Source organism: Canis aureus, chromosome 10 (assembly GCF_053574225.1).
Source record: "Canis aureus isolate CA01 chromosome 10, VMU_Caureus_v.1.0, whole genome shotgun sequence".
NCBI classification, from domain to species: Eukaryota; Metazoa; Chordata; class Mammalia; order Carnivora; family Canidae; genus Canis; species Canis aureus.
Genome location: NC_135620.1, coordinates 70,454,535 through 70,481,571, shown reverse-complemented (window position 1 = coordinate 70,481,571; position 27,037 = coordinate 70,454,535). Strand labels below are relative to the sequence as shown.

General features: G+C 58.5%; 1 protein-coding gene across 3 annotated transcripts in view; it reads left to right on the top strand.

Moving 5' to 3' along the window:
• The window catches only part of AKNA (AT-hook transcription factor), a 50,729-nt gene that overhangs the window by 21,032 nt on the left and 2,660 nt on the right, over positions 1-27,037 (top strand). For all 3 annotated transcript variants that reach the window (XM_077913052.1, XM_077913050.1, XM_077913051.1), the window contains 17 exons: positions 4,964-5,120; positions 5,788-5,930; positions 8,647-8,706; positions 10,683-10,810; positions 11,292-11,499; positions 12,714-12,868; positions 12,979-13,179; positions 13,961-14,207; positions 15,148-15,254; positions 16,013-16,245; positions 17,475-17,637; positions 20,474-20,650; positions 21,181-21,296; positions 21,945-22,094; positions 23,238-23,333; positions 24,269-24,385; positions 24,628-24,820. In XM_077913052.1, the coding sequence (XP_077769178.1) occupies positions 4,964-5,120; positions 5,788-5,930; positions 8,647-8,706; positions 10,683-10,810; positions 11,292-11,499; positions 12,714-12,868; positions 12,979-13,179; positions 13,961-14,207; positions 15,148-15,254; positions 16,013-16,245; positions 17,475-17,637; positions 20,474-20,650; positions 21,181-21,296; positions 21,945-22,094; positions 23,238-23,333; positions 24,269-24,385; positions 24,628-24,820 (2,651 nt within the window). The remainder of the gene's footprint in view (positions 1-4,963; positions 5,121-5,787; positions 5,931-8,646; positions 8,707-10,682; positions 10,811-11,291; positions 11,500-12,713; positions 12,869-12,978; positions 13,180-13,960; positions 14,208-15,147; positions 15,255-16,012; positions 16,246-17,474; positions 17,638-20,473; positions 20,651-21,180; positions 21,297-21,944; positions 22,095-23,237; positions 23,334-24,268; positions 24,386-24,627; positions 24,821-27,037) is intronic.

Sequence of the window (27,037 nt, the reverse complement as noted above, 5' to 3'; positions counted from 1 at the left end):
GGTGGGCGGGGGGCCTGGCGCCCCGAAGTGATGCTCTCCCACGGCCTTTGCTCCTGCCTCCTGAGACCCTGGAGATACAAGGACCCGGTCCTCCATCTACCACAAGGTCCCTCTGTGACCTTGGACGGTGACCTGCCCTCTCTGGGCTCTATGTCCCTCATCATCGATGAGCTTTGAGGTCCCTGAATCCTAGAATCCGGGGGTTCCCAGGATCTTCACCGGAGCAGCTCTGGGGTCAGACCACCTGGGCTGCGCTCCTGCCTCTATTACCGACCAGCTGTGTGACCCCAAGCAAGTTTCTTGGGCTCTCTGAGCCTCAGGGGAGTAGCACAGAGTTTCTGCTGGGCTCCTGGTGCTTATTTCCTGGGCCTGATCCTTCCTGAATGTCTCCTGCACAGCCTCCCCCTCGCCCCCTGACCCCGTGCCCAGGATGTAGCAGGGGGAGTGCGGAGGGGGAAATCCATCCCCCCACCACCCTGCTCAGCCCCCACCCTGACTTGGGAGGAGGCTGTGAGTTCTCACTTGGGACCTTCCCCTTTCTGGGGGTGAGGCAGGAAGTGGGGCCTGTTGCAGCCCCTCGTGGCTTCCTGCTTCAGCCACCCCCTCTTTCACCACCAGGCCACAGAGGAGGAGGGGTGCAAGCTGAGGTGCAGAGATGCAGACCTTCCCTCTCCCACCTGGCCGGCCCCTGTCCTGCTCTGGGACCCCTCCCCTGCCACGGGCTGCTCTCAAGCCTCTAGCGGCACTTCTGGGAAGTGTCCCCGAGACAGCCAGCCGGCCGAGATAAGAAAATGGAAGAGGTCCTGCTCTAGGAGCTCTTGTCCTGCGTCCCCACACCGGCCTCAGGACACAGCAGGTCCCTTCGATTCTGGCCTCCTGGGGCGCATCTGTTGCGGGAGTTGATCAGACCTTCCTCCTGGGAGCCAGTGGGTTCCCCCTTCTAGCTCTCCAAACTACGGAGCCAGGGTCGGGGTGGGAGGGCAGGGGAAGCTGGAGAGGATGTAGGTGCCTCTGTGGGGCACCCTCCCTGGAAGGACCATGCTCACATGGCTGCAGCCTCCTAGAAGCTCCGTGGAGCAAGGCCCTGGTGATCAAATCCAAACCCTCAGCTCCCCCATCTAACAAATTGAGAATTTGGTCCCCCCGGGAGGGGCCGAGGCTGCCAAAGTTCAAGGTCAGGGCAGAGCCTTAGAGCATCACCTCCCTCCCTGTCCTCCTTGCTTCCTCCTTTACTCACTTAAGAGAACGAGCCAGTATGTGGAAAGTACCAGGGCCTGGCAAATGCTCCCCAAGAGATGGGGACCGTTCTTCCCTGGAGAAATATGAACATGGAGGTGTTTGGTCCACAGGGCAGGCTTGGACACCGTGGGAGCACAGCCGTGGTGCCTCTGGTCATGGGTGCTCCCCAGCCTAGTGGGGACCCGGGTCTCCCCATGGGCGGTCACCTTGTCCTGGCTGATGACCCAGACCCATCTCTCGTGTGTGTCAGGAGCAGCATAGGAGGGAAGGTGGGAGAGGCTGGGAACGGTTCAGCACCAGCTCACTCACTCTCACTTTCTGGAAAAACAACCCCTTAGTTTGGGGGTTCTCCTCAAGAGAAGGGTGAGCCTAGGTCAGCTAGACTCTTCCAGAAGCAGGATGACTGTCCCCCGGCCCCCCAGTCTCCCAGCTGCCCTGGGGAGTGGTACAGGCAGGGCCCACCATCGCAGTGGGCTGAAGAGGACACGGAGCCCAGGGGAGGCGGGGATGGCACGGGCCTACGGGCCGAGGGGGCCTGGCTTCCAGCTGGGCTTTTCACCCTGCGCCCAGTTCGGTAGCGCCTACCCTGAAGACTCCGGAGACTCCTGAGTGGCCTCCTGCGCAGAGCCCTTCCCAGGAAGGCCAGTTCCTGCAGGCAGGAGTGTCACTGCTCCTTCATACTACCTGGTGGGAGTGGACTCCCCAGGGACCTGCTGAGCTGCGCCCCCCCAATCTGCTCAGAGCGCAAGGGGGAGGCGTGGGCCCACATGGGAGGGATCAGCCCGGGAACATTGCCCTCGGGACGCCCAGGCCAGCCCAGCAATGGGTGGGGACGCAGGGGAAGGGGACTGGCATTCACAGGAAACGGGTGCCAGGCCCCAGGCTAAGTACTACCAAGGGGACCTCGCTTGAGCTTCCCAAGAGAAAACTGAGGCACAGCCAAGCTGTGGTTTGTTCAACACCCTACAGCTGGTAGGGGATTAAACCTTGGGGGATTAAACCTATGTCTGCCTGATGCCAGAGTGGGCGCCCTTGTCCCCAGGCCTGGGTGAGCAGGACTCGGCTGTGGTGCTGTGTAGGTGGCCGAGGCACGCGGATGGGGTGGGGGTGGGGGCGCGGGGGCCCGACGGGAACAGCAGCAGCGATAGTGAGGTTTACTGACCACCGTCCTGAGTGATTTACCACTGGGCGCGCGGGCTCAGAGAAGCTCAGAAACCTGCCCATCGCCAGCAAGCAGGTGCCAGAGCCGGGCTGGAGCCCAGCAGCCTGGCTCCTAAGCCTGCCATCAAGCCCACCCTCTTCTAGAAGAACCAGGTCTTGCAGCTGGCGAGGCTGCCGGAGAGTCCCCAGGCCCGGGCTGGGTGGGGGCACCACTGGATCGGACCCAGGGCTGCTCAGGAGTCACTGCCAGGCTCCAGCTCAGGGCCAGAGTTGGTGGTGATCTCACCGATGCGCTGCCGCGCCGTCACCTCCCCCCAGCTGTCCTTGGGCTCAGCTGCAGGGGCATCTGGATCCGGGCCAGACCAGATACTCCCCCAGAAAGAATTGGGGGCAGGGAGTGACATAAAGCTGCTTATCCTAAAATGTGCGTTCTGCTGACCACTCGTGGGTGGGTCCGGGAACCCCGCTAATGGAGGTGGAGGCAGGGGGCCTGGAGGTTAGTCTTCAGAGGAGTCGGGGAACATTTCCTCTTCTCTCTACTCCCCCCTCCTCGCCCCATTCATAAAGCCCATTAGCATTTTAAAGGCTGTGAGAAGCCCATCTGTGCGAGACTAGCCCGTTACTTAACCCCGTGTCTCCCACACTCGCTGGTCTACTGTTCACGGATTAACCCCCCTGAGGGAGCCGATCCAGCCTCAGGGAGCTCCGCGGGACACCCTGGCTTAAAAGGGGTGCCGGGGTGCTGGGGCGGGTGCTGGCTACGGCCAGAGACAGATCCCCAAAGGGAGGGGCCTGAGCAGCTTCGAATTACCCACACTCACCCCCCATCCTTCCCAGCCCATCCCCTGAAACAGCCCGGTCCTGTCACTCACAAGGTTGGGCCTTGCTGGGCCAGGCCTGGGGCTGGGGGAGGGGCGGGGTGGGCAGGTAAGGCAGGCAGGAGGGCTGGGCTTTCCCCAGATTTGGGTCACCCTGGGAGGAAAGGGGTGCTGATGGAAAAGCCCCCACAGGCGGGTCTGAGCAGATGGTGGAGGGGATTATTAAAATCCAGCTTTGTTCTCATCAGAGGCTGGGTCTGAAGGAGGGGGAGGCGGTGGGGGCCAGGCCATGCTGGGCCATTGTCCCTCACTTTGGAGTAGATTTTTCTGCCACAGCCAGGACGTGAAGAGCAGCTTAAGCAGGGAGAGGCTGCCTGCCAGGGGGCTAGGGAGCGCCCTTTATCAGGCATACCCTGGGGCAGCAGGGGGCAGTAAGATAAGCAGCCTGTAGGGGAATAGCTTTTCCAAGGACCTGCCTCCTTGATGGCCGCATAAATGACAATGGTGATGGTGATGGTGATATGATGATGAAGATAATGATGATGGTAGTGATGGTGATGATGGTGATGGCGATGATGGTGGTGATAGTGATAGTGGTGGTGATGGTGATGACAGTGGTGGTGATGATAATGGTGATAAAGACGGTGGTGATGGTTATGACAATGGTGATGACGATGGTGATGACGATGGTGACAATGGTGATGACGATGGTGACAATGGTGATGATGGCGATAATAATGGTGATGTGCAGTGATGGTAACAGCAGTAATAATGGTGATGATGAATGTGAGGGTGGTGGCTTCTGTTTATTGAGCACTCACTTTGTGCACAGAGAATTAGCTAAATCACCTGTTCTAGGACTCGAATGTGGGCAGGGGTAAGGCCCACTGGTCATTATTTTTAGCTTTGTGGGCCAAACAGCCTCCGTGGTGATGGCTCAACCCCACTGTTGTAGCCTGAAAAACCATGGACAATACATAGGCAAGCATAGCTGTGTCCACTAGAACATTGTTTCCAAAAACAGACCATAGTTTGCCAAACCCCCACACTGGACCACCGTGCGCACACGGTCTTCTGTGACCTTGGCCTCCCCGGCCATCAGCCTGACTCCAGATGCTCCCGCAGACACTGGGCTGCTTACCATTTGGAGTCCACCCTCCAATGCTGGAGACCTGCGACGGGAGAGATCGGCTAGTTCACTTGTTGGTTTACTCACCCATTCAAACAACCCTCAATTGCTGTTACTATCAATGTGATAATTATGATTGAAAATGTTTTTATTTATGAGAAATATTATATGGTTGTAATTATAATTGCAGCATATGAAATACTACATTAATTATTGTGGTTACATTGTAAATTATTGTAACAAATATTAAAAATTACAAATATGGAAAACCATAGACCTTAGGGTCACAGCAGGATTATAATCTCAGCCCAAGGATTTATAGCTGGAGATTTTGAGTGAGTGACTTAACCCGAATCTCCGTTTCCTCTTCTGTAAAATGGGGATGACCGTCCCTGCCCTGCCTCCCCTTCAGGATTGCCGTAGAGAGGATGGAGGGGCATATAAGTCCTTGGCCCAGTGTTTGGTTCCCCACCCAAGGGCTCCACTAAAAGTAGTATTTATCATTATGAGGCATGTTTGTTGAGCGCCTAAGTGATGGTGTGAATGAAGGTGAGGCCTGCTGCGGGGTTTGCCCCAACCCTTACTTGGCTTTGCTCATGTCTCCCCTTCCTGGCAGGTGAACCTGTATTCGGACCCGCTTCAGCCCAGCCACAGCATCCACACAGGGACGATGCCCCAGGGGACCAAGGTCTTATCCTTTACCATCCCACAGCCCCAGTCGGTGGTATGGTGGTCAGGCTCCACCGAAGCCTCACAGATCTCTGGGGCCTCAGGTGAGTCTGCGAGTGGAAATGGGACTGGGGAGCCTTCTGCCTGTTTTTCTGCTCTGGGGGTACTTGGGTCACCTTGGGGTGGCACTGGCTTCAGGCCAGGGGAGGGAGGGAGATGAGGCCCTTCTCTGGGACCTATGACTTGAGGAGGCCAAATGGAGATGTGGAGAGCATCTTACCCAGAGCCGGAGCAGCCTGGGGAAAGCCCAAGCTCTGCACTTAGCGGTTGGGGGATCTCAGGCCCAAATGCATAACAGAGGACCCCACATGGGGGCCAAGGCTTGCTGGGTGCATGATCCCAATTAATCTCCACATCAAGCCTTCTGACAGTTAAGGAAACTGAGGCTCGGAGGGGCGAGGACATGCTACAGGTCACACTGCCGCGGGGGAGCGGGGAGGGTGGGGATTGGAACCCAAGTCTTTCTGAGTTAGAGCCTGAACTACTGTGCAGGAAACCAGAGGCCTGTGTTGGCTCCAGCTGTGTGATCTGGGGCAGACCCAGACCTCGTTCTCCGCCCTCCCCCGTGCACGGAGTCTACACCGCGCAGCCTGCTTCCTGGGGCCCCATGTAAAGACAGTGGAGGGTGTGTGGTGTGGAGGCGCGGGGTTAGGGGTTCAAGCCCAGGCAGGACAGCTCCTGGCCCCCGCGCTGACTGGTGGTGTATCCCAGGGTGGCCGTCCGCTCAAGGAGACCTGAGCCCCTGCTCGTCTGCCCCAGCGTGGCCCCCGGAGAACCCAGGCAGCACCCAGGACCAGCCCTCAGCAGCGCGGACCCAGGAATTGGCTTCTTGGGCCAACCAGTTCCTGGCCAAGGTGAGGACCACCCCAGCCTTCCCCGGGGGGCACACAGGACTCACCCCGAGAGAGAGCAGAGCCTCAGCCCGCTTGAGGGAGAAGCTCTCCGCCAGGCTGGCTTGTCCCTTCCCTGCTGGGGGGATCTTGGCCATCTCGAAACCGTGAGGCTCTCCCCCGGTTTAGAGCCCCCTCCTTGTCACTCAGCGCTGGGTCTAACTCCCTTTTTTGGCCCCATGTCTCATCCGACTCCCTCCAGTTGTGCTTGAAAGCATCTCCCGGTTCACCCCCCGCCCCAGGGGAGACTCCCCGCTCTTTTCAGGATTCTGGAAGGACAACGGATCTCCGCTGTACCTTTTCCTCTTTGGCGTAAATCACCCCACTTTTTTAGCTTATTCATTACAGAAATCAATTCTCAGTCACTTGTCAAAGGGCCTTTATGTTTTCACCAAACAGTCCAAATAACTGGGAGTTGTTTGCAGGTCTATTTATAACCATACACTTGGCCTTGTGCCAAAAGCGCTTTAAAGGGGCTGAGAAAATACTTGCATTTTAACCGTATTCTGGAGACGGAAGTCTGGAAACCAGGGCCAAGGGGAAGTAAAAGTAGAAAAAACTAGTGTGAACTTAGCGTAAAGTGACGAAACAAAATGCCCCGTCGGACCCTTTGGCAGGCCCAGGTTTGGCTTTGAGCTTCCTAGCTGTCGATGCAAAAAGGGAAATGCAACAGTTACACATATTACCACGTCCATAAAACAGTTCCCTCAGAGAAATACCGCCATGCTTTTGTTCGTTTATTTTTCTGGTAAGTTTTATTGAAGTAGAATTCACATGTCTCACACTTTGCTCCTTGGAAGTTCATGCTTCAGTGGGTTTCAGTGGACTCAGTCATGCAGCCATCCCTACAAGTCACTCTACAAACACTTTCATCCCCCCAATAAGAAACTCCCTATCCATGAAGCGGTCGCTCCCCCCCCAGCTCCTGGCACCTGTGCATCTACTTTCTGCCTCCAAGAGTTTGCTTGTTCTGGACATTTCCCATAAATAGAGTCACGTAATATTCGTCCTTTGGTGCCTGGCTTCTGTCACTGAGCAGAACATCTTCCAAGTTCATCCATCACAGTAACACGAACAAGGATTTTTATCTTGTTCAATCACCACCGTTCTGAGTCCCGTAACTGGAGGGATGTTGCTTCTTGTCCTGAATGTTGTTTTTTTAAAGATTTATTTACTTATTCATGACAGACACACACAGAGAGGCAGAGACACAGGCAGAGGGAGAAGCAGGCTCCATGCAAGGAGCCGGACGCGGGACTCGATCCCGGGACCCCGGGGTCATGCCCTGAGCTGCCGAAGGCAGACGCTCAACCGCTGAGCCCCCCCAGGCGTCCCTCACCTGTTTCTTTTTTACATTTTAAATATGTCTACTAGAAAATTTTATTTTATAGAAAATTTTAAACTTCAGGGCTCCTGGGTGGCTCAGTGGTTGAGTGTCTGCCTTCAGCCTGGGGCATGATCCTGGGATCCTGGGATCAAGTCCCGCATCAGGTGCCCTGCAGGGAGCCTGCTTCTGCCTCTCTCTGTGTCTCTCATGAATCAATAAGTGATATCTTTAAAAAAAAAAAAAAAAAAAAAAAGAACATTTTAAACTGCGTATGTAGCTTACATTATATTTCTGTTTTATATATCATATAACTTATGTAATATCACTGTATTATATCAACTTCTATATTATATTTTGGCAGTAACCTAGAGCTTTCCTAGAAATCCCAGAAAGCCCCAAATCCCCTTGGCCCCTTTTTTCCCAGTTAAAAAAAATTTTTTTTTGTTAAGGTAATAGATGCACATGGTGCAGACCCTCACAGAGTACAAAGGGCATATTCAGTGAAAAGTCTCTTTTCCCGTACTTGCCTTTCTCTTTCATGCAAAAATGTTCAACACACACATACGTGTTTATAGAAATGGTCACATGAGTATGTACGCTGTGCTGTACCCTGACTTCTCCAATATGCTGAAGTTGAATATTTCTGGGTAGGCAATGAATTCACTTTGTTCAAAGTTCGAAAGATGCATATAGTAGAAATGCCTGCTCCCGCCCCTGCCACCCAGTTCTCTGCCCCGGAAGCAATGAGCGTTTAGTTCCCTGCCTCCTTCTAGGGGTCGTTTATAATCTACAAGCCAACGTGTTTATATTTGTCCTTTTTAATTCTCGCTATATTTTACACAGATGGTAGCATAGCATAGAGCCTGGGCTGTACCTTGATTTGACACTGAGAAGTGGGTCTTAACTTATAAGAAAGCACCTGCACCTACCCCTTCCTCTTCTTGATGGCTGCATACTATTCCACAGACAGGCTTTTAGATGGTCTCCCACTGCGCCCCACTGATGCTGCAGCGAACAGCCCTGTCTCATAGGTCTCCACGCACACGAGTGAGTGTGCTTTGCTATTGATAAATTCTGGGAGGCTCCGCTTGGATGTTTTTCAAAGGCTACTGTGGCCGAGGCCAGTGGTGGAGTCAACTTCTGGCATCCGCCTTTCCGCGCTTGGCAGGCAACCCGCATCCGGAGGCGGGACCCAGCTCCCCGTGCCAGAGTGTGAATGTGACTAAGTGTGTGTGTGTGTGTGTGTGTGTGTGTGTGTGTGTATGTGTGGTGGGGTGGGGGTGGGGGCCTGCGGGACTCCTCTTCCGGGGTCTGGATTCACGGAGTGTGTTTCCTTCCCCTCCCAATGTCCAGGTGGAGTCCTTCGCAGGACTGCTGCAGGCAGGACGGCTCACGCCCCAGGACCAACTCAAGGTACTGCCCCCTTTGGGAGATGCCCTTGGAGCTGCCAGGCAAGGCAACCGCCCAGCTCCCCCAGCCGAGTCTCTGAGGCCTCGTCTGCCACGAGACAGGCCAGAGAATCCCAGACACACTGTCTCCGTTCAGAGCAAACAGCCCTGGCGCGGCTTGTCGTGATCACGGTCGTTGTATCACGGTATTGCCACTTCTCCGGCAGTGGTGCTGGCGTGCCAGGCGCCGTGCAAGCCTTTGATGCCCCTGATTTCATTTTCTCATAGAAAGCCGGTAAGGCAGTTACAGTCATCGCCCCCATGTAACTGGAATGGAATGGGGCGACCCCACTGGCAACTGGCAGGCCGCTTAGCTTGTAGGCAGCAGAGCCCAGACCCAGGTCCATCTGATTCCCAAGTCCAGGGGGGTCATCGCTGCCTTGCACCGCTTGCTGCGGGGTATCCTGCTTCTCAGCAACCAGAGGAAGACTCTCTCTCTCTCTCTCTCTCTTTTTTTTCTTACTGCTCCTTATTATAAAAGTAATTGCCCAATATTTGAAAGCCAAGGGGAAAGGGGGAGGAGAGCCCTAATCCAACCCCTACTGGCTTATTTCCTTTTGGACTTCGGTATTTCTGGGTGAACTATCGTCATATGTAAAATCTAGATTTCTGCTGTATCAGCCGGGATCCTGGGAAGAAGCAGGGGGAGCTCTCAAAGCTGGGAGTGAGGGGGTCTGTGAAGGGGCCGTTAGCAGGGCTGTGGACGGCATCGGAGGATCTGACAAGAAACGGGGGCTCGGGGACCGGCTGCTCCCTCCCAGGTCTCTTTCAGACCCCACTGGGGGCACAGAGGAGGGTGGGGGGAGGTGCTGAGGCGGGGCAGAGAGGGGCAAATGCAACACCCCTGGTTTGTAATAAATACTGCATTTTTACCACGTCATTACTATGTTACTAATGACTCTGTTACCACGGAGACATCATCTGTTTTCCAACTGCAAAATGTGCCCTATGTGTCACAGTATCTCAGTGAGCAGATGAGCAAGGACCTTGAAAATCAAAACCATTCTTTTTCCTCCCCTCATCTTAACTCCCCCCATACCCGGGGAGGCGGAGAGCTGCTGGAAGAGCACGCTTCCCCGGGAACGAGACTTGAGGTTGCCCTTGCACTGTCTGCTGTCTTCATAGAAGGAGTGGGATGGGGACGATAATAAGCCAGGGATGATGATCCGACCTCCCACAGTTTTAGCCGTCCGTGAGCTATCACCACCTTTGCTCTGGAGGCCCAGCATCATCGTTTGGCCCACGAGCCCTGAAGCTAGAGCCCCCGGGTTCAAACCCCGATTACAACTTGCTCGCTCACTGTGTGACCTTCACCAACTTGACCTCTCTGTGCCTCAGTTCCTCCTCTTCAAATGAAGATGATAAGTCACCCCTCTCACTAGGATTGTGTTGGAAATTAAATGAATGATGCAAAGCGCTTTAGCACAGAGCCTCAGGGCTCCCTCGGTAGCCATAGCCTGCTGTTACCAGTATGGTGGTGGTAAGATCACCTGTCGTGACAGTCTCGAAGGATTTGGGAACAGACTGACTCATGTTCCCAGATCCACAGTTTTGAAACTAAGCCTGAGGATCCCTTGTCTCTCAAGAGCTAGGTCCTTATGGGGACAGAGTGATGGCACATTTGCCACTATGACCACCATGAAACATCAGAGTACTTGTAGCTCTGTCCAGGAGAGACTGGTGCTCTCTGGAGCTGGGACCAAGGCTCCACGCCGTGCCTCTGCCTTGCCAATCTGATGGCAGACAGCTAGACCGGGGCGGGCAGGTTTTAGGGTCTGGACTCCAGCCTTCCAGGGACCTGGGAGCCCAGAAGATGGGTCTCTGCCGGCCACCCCTAGCCCCCACCCACCACCATGAGCTAGCTATCTGCTTCCCTGGATCTGCAGGGAAAGAGCCCAGCGGGCCTGGGCACTCAGTCCTTCTGGCCTGGTCTGGTTTCAGGGCTTCCAGCGCCTGAAGGCTGCCCACGCAGCCCTGGAGGAGGAGTACCTGAAGGCCTGCAGGGAGCAGCAGCTGGCCCAGCCGCCTCCCGGCTCCCAGGGGATGTCTGGAAAATTCGATCCTGGCAGGTACGTGCTGGGGAGGGAGGCCGCTGGTTCCCTTGGCCATGGAGAGGGGTGCACTTCATCCTCATGATTCATACACTACGGGAAAGGGAGATACCCTACCCCACTTAGCAGCATAGCCAGGTCGGGGGGACACTGGAGGCTGAGATTTGTGTCCTTTTAGACTCACTGCAATGAGATGTGACCTTGGAGATGAGACCTGACAGGCCAGAGTGGGGAGGGATTAGCCAAGTCCCCCCCACAGCCTGCAGGTGCACGGGTTGGCGGGGGGGCGGTGGGGTACTCAGGTAGAGGGCTCCTGGTGCCCAGTACAGTTCCCTTTTCACCTTGTTGTTTCGAGTCCCCCACGTAATCCAAATCAGGGCATTAGGTGGCCCCCTTGGGGGCATCCTCTGGGGTTTCTGCCCTGAAGCACGGCTTCCCCGCCCTGCCCCCCCTGGGGCTGCTGTCACAGGCTCCGGGCGCTGATGTCTCCCCATTCCAGGGAGCTAGAGGAGGAGATATTCCAGCTGGGAATTCGCCTGGAAGAGCTGAAGGACCGCATGGAGCAGAAGCAGCCAGAGCCTGAGCGAGCCGGGTCGGACTCGGCACCGGACAGCCCCCCGGCCACCACGTCCCCGCACCAGCCGGCCGACCTGCCCTCTCTCTCAGGCCCAGGCCGCACGCCCGCCGGCCAGCCCCGCCGCCCTCAGGTACCTTCCTCCCAGCCATCCTGACCGTTCCTTCTCTTCTTCATTGATTGACCTCCTCACTACATACTTGCTGTGAATTATGTACCAAATGCCAGCACGCGTGGCACACGGCGCAGCAGGGGAAACAGCCTGTGCAAAGACCCTGTGGCTCCAGTATGGAAAGCGAGGGGGCTGCTCTCTGGGAGCTGCGGCCGGAGAGGCAGGCAGGGGCCCCATGGTGTTAGGGGCCTGCGAAGCAGGGCAAGGGTTTGGCCTTAAACTCTGCTGGGTTTCTCCAGTAGGGGGTGTGAGAAGAGGGTGTGCGGGGAGGTGGGGTGGGGAGCAGGGAGATGGAGGCTGTGTGTGGACCTGAGCGAGGTGTAGAAGGCACGTTCGCCTGGCCTTGCGGTGCTGGTGAGAGGAAGGACGGGGGAAAGGGATGGCCTCCAGCGTCCCTGGGGACTGTTCAGAGATCAGGGCTCTCTAGATAAGGGCCATGTGCAGAAGGGACTTTTAGAAGTCTCTCCGGCCCTCGTCACCCTGCAAGATGGTGAACTTCATGGCGTTGTCGAGCAGAGTGAGCGTCCAGCAGTCACGCCAGTGACAGTAGTAGAGTGTCCCTGTCTGGCTGCCCTACTGCACAGATGTGTCTGTCGGGGACGGAGCCGGAGGAAGGGCCGGCGTGGTGGGTGAGGTGGGCAGATGGGGGGCTGTGCGCAGGCTCCCCCACTGGGGAAGGTCCCCCAGGGGCGCTGCATGCACTAATGGGCGAAAACCCAAGCACGTCATCCCGAGGGGTCCCGCGCTCCCCCAGGGATGGTTGTTTTGGAGGCTGGGTGTCCATATCGGAATGGAGCGGGGCAGGAGAGGCGCTTCTGTGGGAGATCTGGGTTCAGATCTCAGCCCTGCCCCTCGCCTCTGCTGTAAGTTCAGGCAAATCATTTGAGCCTCGGGTTCCTGTCTGTAAAATGGGTTGCAATAGCCGTCGCTGCTGGGCGCATCATGCAGTGCTGTCTGGACAGAGCCTGGCGGGTAGTAGATGTTCAGTTAACGGCCCTCGGTAGTAAAGATCGCACAGTCCAGCCCCTGCGTTCTGCACACACGTGAAAGGGTGAGAGGGTTGGTGAGTCTAACCTACTGTCGGCATCCAGCATGAGCCTGTATAAGGCAGGTCCCTAAAACAGTAGTGTTAGGTTATCTGCTACATCTCTGTCCCTCCGCCTTTCTGGTCCCAGCCTGACGCTGCCAGCTTAGGCCTCTGTGTGTCGCACGGGAACGTGGAGCTTAGCGCCACCAGCAGTGAGGTGGAGGACAGGCCCCTGGGCCTCCCGGCCCCACTCAGGCACAAGGAGCTGCAGGTGGAGCAGGATTTCCATGGCCTCCTGGAGCGGTGAGTACCAGGACCGAGGCCCCGGCGGGGGGAGTCCGGCCCCGAGAGCCAGGGACTGGATCTTGGCTGGCTCCCTGGACCGAAGTCATGTTCCTCTCTGTGCTCTGTAGGTATCTCAGCGTGAAGTCTCTCCCAGAAGCCATGAGGATGGAGGAGGAGGAGGGGGATGAGGTGGAGGAGGAGGAAGACGGCCAAGGCCGTATCCTGGAAGTGGATGGGCCAGCTCCAGCTCCGGGAAAAGCCGAGGCCTCCAGGATCCCCATAAGGCAGCTCCCAGCCCTGGCTGAAAGAAGTCACAGGGCCCCCCCCAAGTACGTCAGGGAGCCTCCCCGACTCGTCCACGCACCAACCCCGAAACCCCAGGGGTGGTAACCGTCGTCGTGAGCTAGACGGCTCTCCAAAGGGACGTGCCCACCCGGGACAGCGCTTGCAGTGATTTCGGGTGGCGCGGGGCAGAGGCAGGGTTGGATGGTATTACGCTCCGTTGCAGTCTCAGGCCCTCCAAGCTCATCAAGGAGGAAGCTTCAGTGCTCGTATGTCCTTAGTGCCTCTCTTGATCTTCCTTTAAAAAGAAAAAGAGAAAGAAAGACACAGAACAAGGGAGCAGGCCTCGGGCCCAGGGCCTCTGGCCGCCAACCAGATCTGTCTAGAAGAGAATAATACCATTTTCATGTTTCTTCCGTCCATTTCCGGAGTTCATTTCTCTTTGTCACACGAAATAGACTGATCTTCCATTTCTAATGAGGCCCTAAGCCTTTGAGTAGTTGGAAGTTTATAAAAGTGGCTGAAGTCGGGAAGGGGGTACCCAAGTTCCTGAAGCCTGAGAAATGGCACCGTAGCGCATTCATTTCCCACACTGTTTCCGCGGTGGTGTGTCGGGTGGGTTTTGTTGGCCATCCCCTTTTTATGTGAGGTTCAGAACGAGGTGGTGCTTGACCCAAGGCCACGCAGCTAGAAGATGACAAAACCAGGATGGGTGGGCAGGGGCGTCTGGCTCCACAGCTTGTGTCCGGAGCTGCTTGGCTCCCAGGACAGGGCTGCACCCGGGCTCAGAGTTGGTGTGCCCCCCCCCCCCCCCCCCCCCCCGCCCAGGGAGACGGTGGAGCAGTTGGGGTCTGTAAAGCCAGCAGGCTTCCATGCATCCGCGGCCAGAGATGGCTACCTCCAGGGCCTGGACAAAGCCGAGGCAACTCCTCCAGGCCCTACCCGGCCGCCCCGCCCCCGGGCCACCAGGACTGCAGCATCCCACCAGAGCAGTCTGACCAGCTTGGAGGGAAGTGGCATCTCTGAGCACCCTCCGCAGAAGTCTCTGCACCAGGCTGGGGGGCCTCACCTAGAGGTAAGCATCTGCATGGGGCATGGATCTCCCGGAGACTTCTGCCCCAGGGCCTTTGCTTACACCCTTCCAGAAGGCCTGCTGCTCCCAATCCCAGTCAGTTATAGTTCTGCCCAACATTCAGGACTTATGCCCAGTGCTGCCTCTTTGCTGGGGCTCCCCCTACCCCTGTTGCCCTGCCAGGAGCTCTTGCTTGTCCTCCAAGAGCTTGTGGCCCATTGTCTGTATTTCACTGAGTCTGATTAGTGCAGATGGGGGGGGGGGGGCGGTGAGGGACAGTCCTTGACTCCATTTGACTCCATGGTCTGTTTGTGACATTTGAGCAGCAGTTTTTAAACTGTTGGGGAGCCACAGATCACTATGGAAATGTCACTTATGCTGTGATCCTCCCATAGAACTGTGCTTCTACATGCCTGTGTACACACACATGCACACACACATACACCTGTGGTCCTGATGACCCCATAGTAAGAAATCTGCATTAGACTGTGAACTCCTTGAGGGCAGGCACCTGTGCCACCTGTTTGTATCTTCCCTTAGACCCAGTGTTGAGGGGGTATGCACGTTTGATGAATTGGGCACGGGCATGTCTACAGTCAGACAGGACCGTGGCTTTCCAGGCCCAGGCTGGAAGACCTGTGGAGGTGTGAATCGCATCCCCAGTGATGGGCCGGCTTTCTTCTTATCCTTCCCCTCTTCCTCAGCTCGGGAAACCTGCTACAGTGTCCCTCCCAGGGCCTCGAGGGCCTCGGGGAGGCAGGACTTGCTCAGGGTCCTCTGGGGCATGGAGTCCCTGCTGTTGGCCTGAGGACCCTCACACCCCAGGGCCTGGCTGCTGGGAGCTGGGCCAGCCTCCCCGCCTGCCTGTGAGCCTCTGGAATGTGAGGCCCAGGCCAGGACGCAGGCACATTCCTCAGACTTAAAGGGACACTGCCTCTCTCAGGAGCCCTGGATGGCGTCCCCCGAGACAGACAGCGGCTTTGTGGGCTCAGAAACCAGCAGAGTGTCGCCCCTCACCCAAACACCAGAGCACCGGCTCTCCCACATCAGGTACCCTGGGCCCCCGCCACCCCATTCCCCATCAGCATCACACATGGAGGGGTGGGTAGCCTGGGAATCAAGGTGCCGTGAGCCCCAGAGCAGGGGTCGATGGTCTGGGCATTCTCAGAGCCCTCACCTCATCCCCCAACCATGGTTCCTTACCCCCATCTTATCAATAGAGGGGAACCAAGGTGCAGAGACAGGAAAGTGACTTGCCCAGCGTCACTCAGACAATCCGCGGCAGACCAGGGAATAAGTATTGTTGAGTGAATGAGTGGATGGTGAAGGAAGATCTACAGGAGGGCGGCGCGGGGTGAGCAGTAGACGAGGATAAAGGGCAATCGGGGTGACTACCTGGGAAGAGACGAGGCTGGAACCCCAAGGCAAGGACTGAGGCGGGGACTCAGGTGAAGGATGGAGTGACAGACAGGCCACCATGTAGAGTGACAGCCTCCAAAGCTGGTGCAGCCCCCCCGCCCCGGGAGGCCTGCCTGGAACCCCAGGGCTGCATGGAAAGGAAGGGTTAGAAATTCTGTATATTTTCTAAAAAGGAGCTTGAGCTTTATAACCTGTGGGCAGGCAGGTGTACAGCTCTGCACTTTACCCAGAAATGCATGTATAATGTGGGTGCAGCCTCAGAAACACTGTACTGCCGGGGGTGCCCGGTCCCAAGGGTCAGGAGCTCATTGGCTTAGCAGGTGGAGGGGTTCAGAGGCCAGGGCCTGTCTGTGTGATCTCGACACGTCTCTCCCTCCACGGCCCCTCAGCACTGCAGGAACACTGGCCCAGCCTTTCACTTCATCTGAGCCTCAGGACGCAGCCTCCCACCCCCAGGACGCAGCCTCCCCGCCCCAGACCAGGGGTCCTCCAGTCCCCAGAAGAGCCACGGAGCCCAGCACACCCAGGAGCCGAGCCCAGAGGCGCCCCTCGGGCCGGGACAGCCCTCTGCAGCAGAGGGCACCCAGCTTCCGCCTGGAACGGGCGCTGGTGGCCGAGATGGGTGAGTGGATGCATCCAGGTTGGCCAGAACCTGGGAGCGGCCCGGATGGCCCGGATTGGAAAATCAAACCAACAACAACAACAACAAAAAACACTTGCATTACCCTTTAGGGTACGCTAATACCCTACAGGTTCATAGCAGGAAAATTTGAAACTACAGGGCAAAGAGGAAAAAAAATATGCTGAAAACCATCACTGCTGCCTTTTGGTGTCGAGCCTGCGGGCTGTCTTCGTGCCAATGTGTGCGTGTTTATTTAGATACACTTGAAACAGAAATGGGATCAAACAGAAATGTGAGTGTTCATGACCTCCTTTTTGCACTAAACATTGTGCCACAAACACGTCGGTGTCTATGAAGCCTGTGATTTCAGTTTTTACCTTTTTTTTTTAGGTTTTAGTTTTTTTTTAATTTTTTACCTTTTAAGAAAAAATGCATGTATGCTTTCTAGTGAAATCACACACACACACACACACACACACACACACACACACACAGGAAAGAACATAAATTGATGAATTTTCACAAAATGAACACAGACCAGCACACTCCGCCTGACCAGAACCCCAGCCCCTCCCAGAGGTGACCACTGCTCTGACTTCTGCACCGCAGATTCGCTGTGCCCCTTTCAAGGCTCATCATGGAAAACTTTTAAAATTAAACTTTAATTAAATGTTCGAGCAATCACGGATTCCCGTGTAGTTGTGAGGGATAATCCGGGGAGATCCCATGTGCCCTTCACCGGGTTTCCCCCACTGATAACATCTTGCAAAAACCGTGGTGCAGAGTTTAACCAGGATCCCCCAAGTTGCACGCTCTCCCCAGCAGCATGCAGGCAGGTGTGACTGTATTTTAGCGGGAGGTGGGGGCCGTGGAGCCGGTCCCCGAACAGCCTGGTGATGCCTGGCAGGGTCTGGGCTGGTCCACGGGAAGGAGCGATGAGCTCTGTACTGGGGAATGTTCCCAAAGACTCACATCCGGTGCTGAAGTGGTGGACAGATGGGGGGACGTCTAGGTAGAAACAGCTCTGCAGGCCCAGCTTTGCACCCCAAGCTCCCAGCAGAAACCACATCTCCTGGTTCTTTCTGAGGTCAGTGGGCAGTGACCTCACTGGAAACTTCCATTATGACCTCAGCTGGCACTCTTTGTCCATACCTTTCTGCCCACAGAAATTCGTGCTTCGAGGGTCCTCTCTGGGTAAACTCACCTTGGTCTCCTTCTGCCTCCCGTAGAGGTCCCCGGCTCAGAGTTCGAGGGGCGGAAGCGGATTTCCAAGCGTCTCCCCTGCAGCACGACAATCAGCCCCCCGCCCGCCCTGGACCCTGCCGCCGCCCCTCTGCCCCATGGAGCAGCAGAGAGCACCCACACCTTCCTCCTCACCAGGACAGGGCGAGAGTAAGTCAGATCAGCACAGGGATGGCACAGGATGCCCGAGGGAGGCTGGGGGGTGGGGTGCTCAGCAATCACATCTGGGGGTGGCTGTGCGGCGGGGGGGCCCGACGGACCCAGCTGTCCTGCCGGCCAGCACAGGGCCACTCTGTGGGACCGCACTGATGTGGACACACTGTAGAGGACACTTCTTGGCTGGTGGGAAGTGACCTAGAGGTTCACCTTCCTGGTGCTGAGACCTCGCTCCCTGTATTTCTCCTCCAAGGCGGGTCTCCACTTGCCAGGCCTGTGTTTCAGTGGGTGGTGCTGTTCCTGCATGAACCGAGGAGGGCCTGGTCTTCAGTTCTCTTCTTTTTAATCCAAGCACAATTGTTCTACTACGAAAGTTGCTCCTTGTGTGAGTGAACAGCAATGGGAGAATAGGTTGGCCAGCCCTCTTAGCTCTCCTTTGAGTTGCTTTTGGCCAATAATCGATCACATGCCTCTGCTGGACCGGGTGTCCGTCCCAGGTACACGGGAAAGACTGCTCCGCAGGACTCCCTCCGAGGCCCTGGGCCTGTGCCCTCCTGGGGCTGGCGTGTCACCTATGTGCAAAGGCAGGCGCAGGGCTGGCATTCGGCTCGCAGGCCTGAGTTTAGTACGTGCACTCCTGCGGTGTCCTGTGGCACCGGCGGAGGAATTCCAGGCTTACGTGTCAATGATACACTAGGCCCTGGGAATACAGCAGTGGGGGAGCCAGTCCTTGGCCTAGGAGGCTCACCATCTTGTAGGATGAACAAAGAAACCCCTGGTCACCCTCCCCGGTGTAAGTGCAGAGGCTCCAAGGACCGTGGGAACGCCCACAAGGGACATCTGGCCCCCTCAGAGGCTTCAGGGAGGGCTTCCTGGAGGAAGTGGCATCTCAGCTGAGAACAGAAGGAAGAGAGACAGAGGAGTGTTCCTGGGCAGGGCAAACAGCATGTGCAAAGGCCTATGGGTGGGTGGGAGAGCACCCATCACCTCTGCAGAGCCAACCATTCGTTTTAGCTGGGTCCCCGAGTGTGAGTGCAGCGGCGAGTGCTGAGCAGCAGGGAGGTAGGCAGGGGGACCTGGGGTAGGTCTCCCAGGGCCTCGAACACTGGCGGTGAACACCATGGTGAGAGATTTGGATGGTGGCTCAGCCCAGAGAAATGAGGTCACTGAATATTCGCGAATGCATAGATGCTGCTGAGGAGGGTGAGGGGGATTTTAAAAGGGAGTGGCAAGGTTGGGTTCACATTTTAGGATTTCCCTGGTCCCCAGCAGGGTGAGATGGAGGCAAGGCGGGGAGACGGCCACCAAGGCCCTTCCCCCAGGACGGACATGCAGGGCCAGGCAGACGGACGGAGGAGGGTGCATTTGAGAAGAGCCGTTGAGGCATTGGGCCCATAGGACTTGGAGTTGGTTAACTTCCGGGGGCGTCCAGGGAGGGAGGAGGGTCTTGAGTGACTCAGACCTCTGGCTGGCCAACCAGTGGATGCTGCTGACACAGAGCTGGGGACCTCAGGGGGGAAAAGGTTTGCAGGGAAGACGAACTTGAGGTGCCAGCTGGCTCCCGGCACCAAAGAATTAAGTCAGGAAGACTGAGATCCTGATAGAAACACCCAGAAAGTGAGTGTTCTGGGTCCCTCGCCTGGGACAGGAAGGCGGTGCGGCCTCCAGGCCTGCACGCAGGAGTTAACTGGCCGTGGGAGCTCTGGCTCTCCCGCAGGCACCCTGCCGTTTGCCTTGGAAACGCCAACAAACGTCTCCCTGGGGACTGGCGGCCCTGGACACACAGTGCACGGGCCAGAGCTAGAGAGTCCCCGTCCCTGGCACCCCCTGGGAGCTGGAGGTGGCGCCAGGAGACGCTCAGCCACGAGTCCGGGGCCACCAAGCGAGAGGGGACCCCGAGGGGAGCCCCGCCCCGAAGCCGGCCCCAGGAGTAGATGGAGAAGGTGCACCAGGCTGGGCCAGGCTGAGCCCCGACTCCGGCGCTCCGCATGTGGGGTTCGTGCATGGGGATGTCGGGCAGGAGGGGCGTCCGTGACACCTGCGTCCATCGAGACCCCAGGGATCCGGGTGCTGGCTGGACAGACGTGCAAACCGTCCTTGCTCCATAGAAGCCAGCGGCTCCTTGAGATGCCTTGCCAGTGAGAGGCTGGGCCGTGTTTGGGGGTTCCCCCCTGGGGGTCCGGGCAGCCGCCGAGAGCGCTGTGCATGTCCAGCCTGCCTGCCTCCGGGGGTGACGGGAAGCGCCGCGGCGTCCCCTTAGCCCCGCTCCCATAAGCCATTCGTCTGCTGCCGCTTGGGGCCTGGAGTCCCGTGCAGGACCATTTCTGAGCATCTGTGGTCTAAGGGTCTCAGGGGTGGGGGGAGGCCCGCCCACTGCCTGGCGGGGAGACAGAGAGAAGGCATCTTCTGCCGTCTGCAGACAGACGGATGGACGGACAGACCGGCGGGCGGGCGGGCATGAGCAGTGCGGGGGATGTTCAGGGAGGAGCTGCCTGAGGGTGGGAAGGAGGCGGCCTGGGCTGGTCCTTAGCATTTCTGCAGACAGCGGAAAGGAAGAGGGGGCGCCCCGGCAGGGCACAGCTCGGAGTGTCGAGGGGCCCTTTATTGTGCATCCACCCCTCGATCCTGCCGGTGCGCCACTGGGGTTTGGGAAGGGCTGTGCACGGGTCCCCGCAGGACGGGTGGACGCACGAGGAAGTTCCAGGATCGGTTGAGGGCAGATGGGACGCGGTGGCCGCAGGAGAGGGACAGGGTTGGGGTGCCGGCGGGGGCTGCAGCTCAGCCCGTGGTTTATCTGCTCTCCGCTTCTGCCCTCGCCCCCCGTCCCCAGCCAGGCCATCCGAGAGCTGCAAGAGGAGGTGTCTCGGCTCCGTCTGAGGCTGGAAGACAGCCTGCACCAGCCGCCCCAGGGCAGCCCGACGTCCCCAGCGGCCGCCTTCGACCGCCCCGCCCGGCCCCGCGCCCGGCCACTGGACCCCCCAGCTGCCTGGGGCTCCCACTATGGCAGGTGGGTGACCCCAAAACACTTGCCCTTGGGCCCTGGTGCCAGCTGCAGAGGAAAACTTGGCCGCCTCTGGGTCTCTCCAGACGTGTGAACTCACACCCCTCTCCTACTCTCACATTTTTTTTTTTTTACTGTGCAATATTTGATGCATGAAATAGCCAACGCGTAATCTGAACTCACCACCCAAGTGAAGCGCAAACATTTGGGGACGTCTGCTCCTTGGCCATACGTCTGTGATGACTTCTCAAACCAGCTCAGTCTTGGTTTCTAAGTGTTTCTAAGGGAGGGCGCTAGGTTCAGGTTTCTGTGGACATTGTCTCCTTCATCCTTCCCGGAACCCTCCGAGGTATTTGCTGCTCTTTTCCCCTAACAGATGAGGAAACTGAGGGGCAGAGAGCCTGACTCATGAGTCTTTGAGTTCGACGCTCATGCTTTCCCCGGAGGTTGGCTTCCCGGCTGATCATCTTGAAAGTCTGCGTAAAACCTCACCCACTGACATCATCATCTCTCTCTCTCTCTCTCCTTTTTGCTAGTAAATCCACAGAGAGATTGTCTGGTGAGCCCGGGGGTGCGCAGCAAGCTGACCCCGCGGGAAGGCGGCGAGCCAGGTCTTCCTCAGCGCCTCGGGAGATGCCCCAACTGTCCGTGAGTAAGTGGCCGCCCGCCTGGCCTGACTTCTGGAGCCACAGTCTGGGCCTGAGCTCAGTGGTCAGGGACCCCAGAAATAGCCTTAGGAGGAACCCGGAGACGGTTCTGTGTGTCTTGTTTAGCCCGTCGTAGTGCTCTTAATATAAACGCGCTTCCAGCGATAGCCACTGTAAGTCACGCACCTGCTACGTGCAGGGATTTCTCTAAAGGCTTTGTAGGGCCTCCGTCTCCGGCGGTCGGTGCGAGGTGGGTCATGTGACCCACGTCCTGCAGACAAGGACGTGGATGGACGCCCCAAAGTGCAGGGGGATTGCCTGATGGAGAAGGGGAAGGGGGCTCCAGCCCGCCTCCCTCCTTCCTGATGGGGTGACCTCGGCCAGGTCCTTGCCCCGCTCTGTGCCCTGAGAGGGCCAGCTGACCGCACAGCGATAATAGCATCTGCCCCCTGGGACGGCCGTGGGGGTGCACGCGCGGCAGGGGCAGCTCGGCACAGGTCAGGAGTCCGTGTGCGTCGGCTGCTGTTACTAAGGGACACACCTGGATGAAAGCCCAAGCTGTGCCTCAGAGCCTGAGCGTGGGATTTGCTCACTCCCTGACCTGTGCGACACCCCCGTCCCCATCCTCTAATGCCCCTCTTTTTCCACCCCAGGTTCTGAATCTGAGCCAACCCCCCCGCAGCTGTTCCCTGAGAAGAGCCGGGCGTCCACGGACAGTGCAGAGGCAGCTCGGGACGGAGTGAAAGGAGCAGGGTCGGGCGCCAGGCGGCCCGACAGGGTCACCTTCCGGGGCCAGTACACAGGTGGGCTGCACGACGGTGGGCGGGTGGGGTGGCCCGGCCCCCAGGGAGGACTCCCATCACGGAAGCCTTCCCCACCTCCCCGGGTGCCATTGAAATATCGTCATCTTCCGTGACTTCTGTGACGCAGGGAGCACCGGGGAGGGGCGCCTTGATCCCGCCAACAGTTTCTGATGCGTCCCCTGCCGCCGGGGCCCACGTGTGGTTCCGGGGGAGCCCCGTTAGCTGGCCAGTCATACGGAGGGCCATGAAGCACCTGCCGTTTGCAGGGTGGACACCAGATCCCTTAGCCCTGGCCTTCCTTCAGGTCGCATTCCCCAGGGCGCCCTGTGTGTCAGGAACTAGGCTCCCAGCGCCTAGTAAGACTTCACGCGACACACAGTAGGACTTCAGAGCGCGTAACATTCAAACCAGCGTGGACACGGCGCCAACTCTCGTGAGTCTGCGTAGCAGACGATAGCAAATAAGCAATTATAGCAAGTGTGTAAGTCCTAGAGAGTCGATTATAGGTGTGACTGTCACCCCTAGCACGCTGGGAAGGAGGGGCGTTAACCCCAGATCCACGTGGCCAGAGGTGAGAGAGGCCTGTCTGCCCTGACAGCTGAGGGGTTAGAGGCGGGAACGGCGGGCCCCAAGGCGACACACACACACCCAATAGGACTCGGGAGCCCTGCAGGCCCCGGGGAAGAGGAGAGAAGTGATCGGACCCCATTCCGAAGGTATTTGAGACGGAGGGATAGACGAGGCAGCAGGTGACAGGGCGCGGTCAAAACCCAAGCATCTGTCCAACTTCCTAAAAACCTCTAGACCTCTAGCACTTTCCATCTGCCGGGCGCCGGGCTGCGCGCCTCGTGGATGTGGCCCCCAAACCCGTCCTGGGACTGCCCCCGTTTCACAGCCGCTGGGACAACAGGGAGAAGACAGGGCTGACCCCAAGGCCAAGCCGTTCCAATCTACCCCCCCCCCGGCGAGGGGGGGCCCGGGGGCGTAGCGGCCCTGTTAGCCGTTGCTTAGCCGGGCTTCCTGGCCTGCCTCCCGGCCTAACGGAGCTTGGGTTCGCCCACCGCCTCCACACGTTGGGGAGAGGAGACGCCTCCCCGACCTTCCCAGCCCCGAGCACCCGGAGCTGTCTGCTTTCCTCCCCAGGCCAGGAGTACCGTGTTCTGACCCCCACGTCTGCCCCAAGAGGCGGTGGCACGATCTCCTGTCCCCACTGCCGGCCCCCCAGGACTCAGGACTCAGGTGAGGGGCGGCGCCCGGAGAAGGGGTCAGCTGCCATTTATCAAGCCCCTGCTGTACCAGGGCATGATGCTAAAGGTTTTATGAACGTTAATCCTCACGACCCTGTGAAATAGGTTTTGTCCGTTTGATTATGGTGCCTATTTCACGGGTGAGGAAACTGAGGCTCAGAGAGCTTAAGTAACTTGCCCAAGGGCACTCAGCCTCCTCGTGGCACAGCCCGGGGTTGCACCCAAGCTGTGACGCCGGGGCGCTGGCTCTTCGCCATTACACTGCTTTGCCTTTGCTCAAGTGCCAGCGGGCCTCTCTGTTCATTCATTCACTCAGGCATCGAGCACCGTCCCCTACTGGGCCCCGGGCCTTGGCCCCAAGGAACCCTCAGCTAAGCAGACGGTGACAAGCGATCTGAGCCGGGCTAGGAGAGCACAGGGCGGGCAGGGAGCGGGAACCCCGCCAGGCGGGTGGGAGGCCTTCCAGCTGAGCTGAGGCCTGGAGGGGACGCGGGCCAGCCCTGGGGAGGGGTGTGCGAGGAGGGGGAGGTTGCCCGCTCTCCGCCTGTCCCCTTTGGCCTCCACGGACCGCTGGGGCCTGAGGGGCCGCTGTGGGCCAGTCCCTCGGGAGAAGGGGCCCGTCTCAGGGTGAAGCGCTGGGCTTGGGCGCCCGGGCTTGGGCTCAGACAGCGAGCGCACTGCCCATTCCCCACTCAGACCTTTCGGCAAATCATTCAACCTCTGGGCGCCTCGGTTTTCCGGGCTGTCAAATGGGGGAGCGACGATAGTAGCCAGCCCAGTGGCTCGCTGGCTTTGATACAACACGGCACGAAGGCTCGCCGTATGCTGACTCTCCGTGGCCGGAGGGAAGCTCGGTGCTGACGGAGGTCGGCTGGGGGCTCCAGGCCCAGTGACCCAGACATGACATCTCTCTCCCTCCTCTCCTAGGTGGTACCGTCACCAGGGACCCACGGGGACCGTCTCCCACTGACACCGTGCGATGTCCCCTGTGTGGTCGAGGCGGGTCCTCCCCAGAGACGGATGGCCCAGACTCAGCCCCCAGTGGTAGGGACAGATGCCCACTGTCTCCTCCCAGACAGACCGCCAGCTGTCCTTGATGGGGGCTCGGGGCCCCGGGGTGGAGGTGCTCAGCTGGGGTGGCGGCTCTCCCAGTCTGGGACTGAGCAAACCGGGCGGGCGCAGGACGTGCTTCCCAAAGCGACACGCTCCCCGGGGTGGCCAGCCCTGTTCTCTGCTACATCCTGCCAAGCCGTCAGCCTGTCCCCTCTGCTGTCCCTCCCTCACAGGGCCAGAAAGGGCTGCCGCAAGGAGAAACGCACGCAGAGCCAGCAGCCCCAGCCAGCCGAGCAAGCGCACGGGGTCCCCGGCCCGGCCGCCCCCCGGACTGTGGTATCTGGCTGCAGCGCCCGCAGCGCCAGCCCCTCCCGCCTTCGCCTACATCTCCTCGGTTCCCATCATGCCTTATCCGTCAGCCACTGTGTAAGAACCTTCCTCTCCCACCTTCCTCGCCTACCTGACCCGCTTCATGATTCCCGATCAGACCCGAGCCGGGCAGCTGAGACCCCGGGCGCCACGGCCTCCCGCGTTTCCCCTGCGGGTACAGTGTGCAGAACACCGAGTGCTCCCTGCCTACCACGGAGTGCGCTTGGCCCTGGCCGGGGGTGGGGGGTGGAGGGGCAGCCGTGAAGCAGCCCGGCAGAGGGCCCTGCCCTCTAGGAGCTCCCAGGGGACGTGCAGGGGACTCTTCCCCTTCCCTGTGGGTCTTCCCAGCAAGCAAGTACTTGCACACTCAGTGTTTTCCAATAGGCTTGACTGTTTAGCACAGGTTTAGATGTATAGGGAAGTGGGGCAGGGAGCACAGACACCGCCCCTGCACGCCCCCCCACCCCCGATGCCCTCATTCCTCCCATCTCACTAGCATGTGGCACATTTGCACACTTAGTGGGCCGATGGGAATACGTTATCCCTACTAACTCCCACCGTGTGTTCGGGTTTCTTCAGTCTCTACCTACGCTGCTTTTTCTGTTCTGCGATCCCATCCAGGATGCCACACCGATGCCCCTTAGTTCACTGTCACGGGCCCTTGGGGGCCTCTCTTGGCTGCGACCGTTTCTCAGACTTTTCCTTGTTTTTGAGGCCCTTGAGCTCTGGGGAGCGTACCGGTCAGGCATAGGGCAGGATGAGCACTCCGCGTTTTACGGGGATTTGGCTAGAACACCTGCCAGGAGAGAAGAGGCGCGGCGCTTGAGGCAGAAGTGGTTCGTTGGGCTTTAGAATCGGAGCTGCAGTGGGATCCCGTCTCCCACTCCCTGCTTGCTGGGGCCTCGGTCGAGCTACTCCCTCTCTGAATCTGTTTCCCCATCTGTCAAATGGGGTGACAGTCTCGACCACATACGGTTGTGCGAGGGTCAAACGAGGTGCGTGGCCAGACGCACAGATGTGTGGGGAATTGTGTAGTGCGGTGCCCGCAGGGGCTCGTTGCCCAACGAAAGGGCAGCGCTGTCATCCCTGCAAAGAGCGCCACCGCGGCGCAGTACTGTCATTGGGAAGAAGAAAAAGGAGTCAAGGTGGCTTCCACAGGACAAGCTCGTGCAGCAGGGGAAACACAGCACCCTGTCTGCTGGCGCCAACTATCACCGGCGAGTAGTGTGCCTCAGTTTCCCTCAGTGGAAGATGAGTCAGTCGGGAGTCTTCTTTGTCAGAAGCCTGTGTCTGTGGGCAGCAAGAGGCCAGTGTCGCTATGGGGCCTGGCACTTGGTGGGAGCAGGGGCGCCCGGGGCCACGCGGCCCCCGGCCCCTGTAAGGACTGTGGCGCACAGTGGTTTCTCGCTGCCCTCGGCTGAGTCTGGGAGCTCCTGGGAGCTAGGAGAGGCCTGCATGCTTGGGCCTCACTGGGCGGGAAAGCTTTTGCCTGGAATTCGGTGGCCCCGGGATAAAGCCCCAAGTGCCCACAGTTAGGCCTGGGTCTCTCTGCTGCTGAGGCTGTTCCGTATCCCTCCAGGCTCAGACCTGTGGCAGACCTAACCGGGTTGTGTCCCCACACCTGGCCCCAGGGAAGGGGAAAGGGCCTGAGCTATAGTGCCCGACAGACCTGGCCCGTGGGGGAGCCACAGGACTGCGGACAGGGGCCACTTTGGTCCTCAGTGCCTCAGTTGTTTCCCCTGTGAAACGGGTTGTGGTAAGGACCAAGTGAGCTAATGCACGGAAAGTCCTCAATACACAGAAGTTGGCCAGGAACCGTAGTCCCGGGGATGCTGCTGGAGGGCGGGCGTGATGCCCTGTTTCTCCCGCGGTCACCTGCAGGACTGAGCCTGTCGGTGACGGGCGGAAAGCTTGTGGGCCTGTGCTGACACCTGCTGGCCACCTGCCTTCTAGCCCCGGGACCAAAGGCTTTGTAGCTAGAAAGATTTTCTGCTTCTGTTTGGGTAGAGACCCGGCGGGGGGGCATTGTTGCTTCTGCCTGAGGGGGACTTTGGACGACCTTGAGGCCAGGTGAGCAACAAATTACTGCCAGGGAGGGCTGTGTGGAAACCCAGCAGTTAGAGCAGAGTGTCCCCGAAGGAGGGAGCTGGAGCCAAGAAGCCTATTCATTGGGTCCAGAGACAGGTACTGGCGTCCGGGGAGGGTGAGTCCACGGCGCCTCTTCCAGCCTCTGACTCTGAGCTGACGTTTACAGACGCGCTGAGAGTGGCCGGG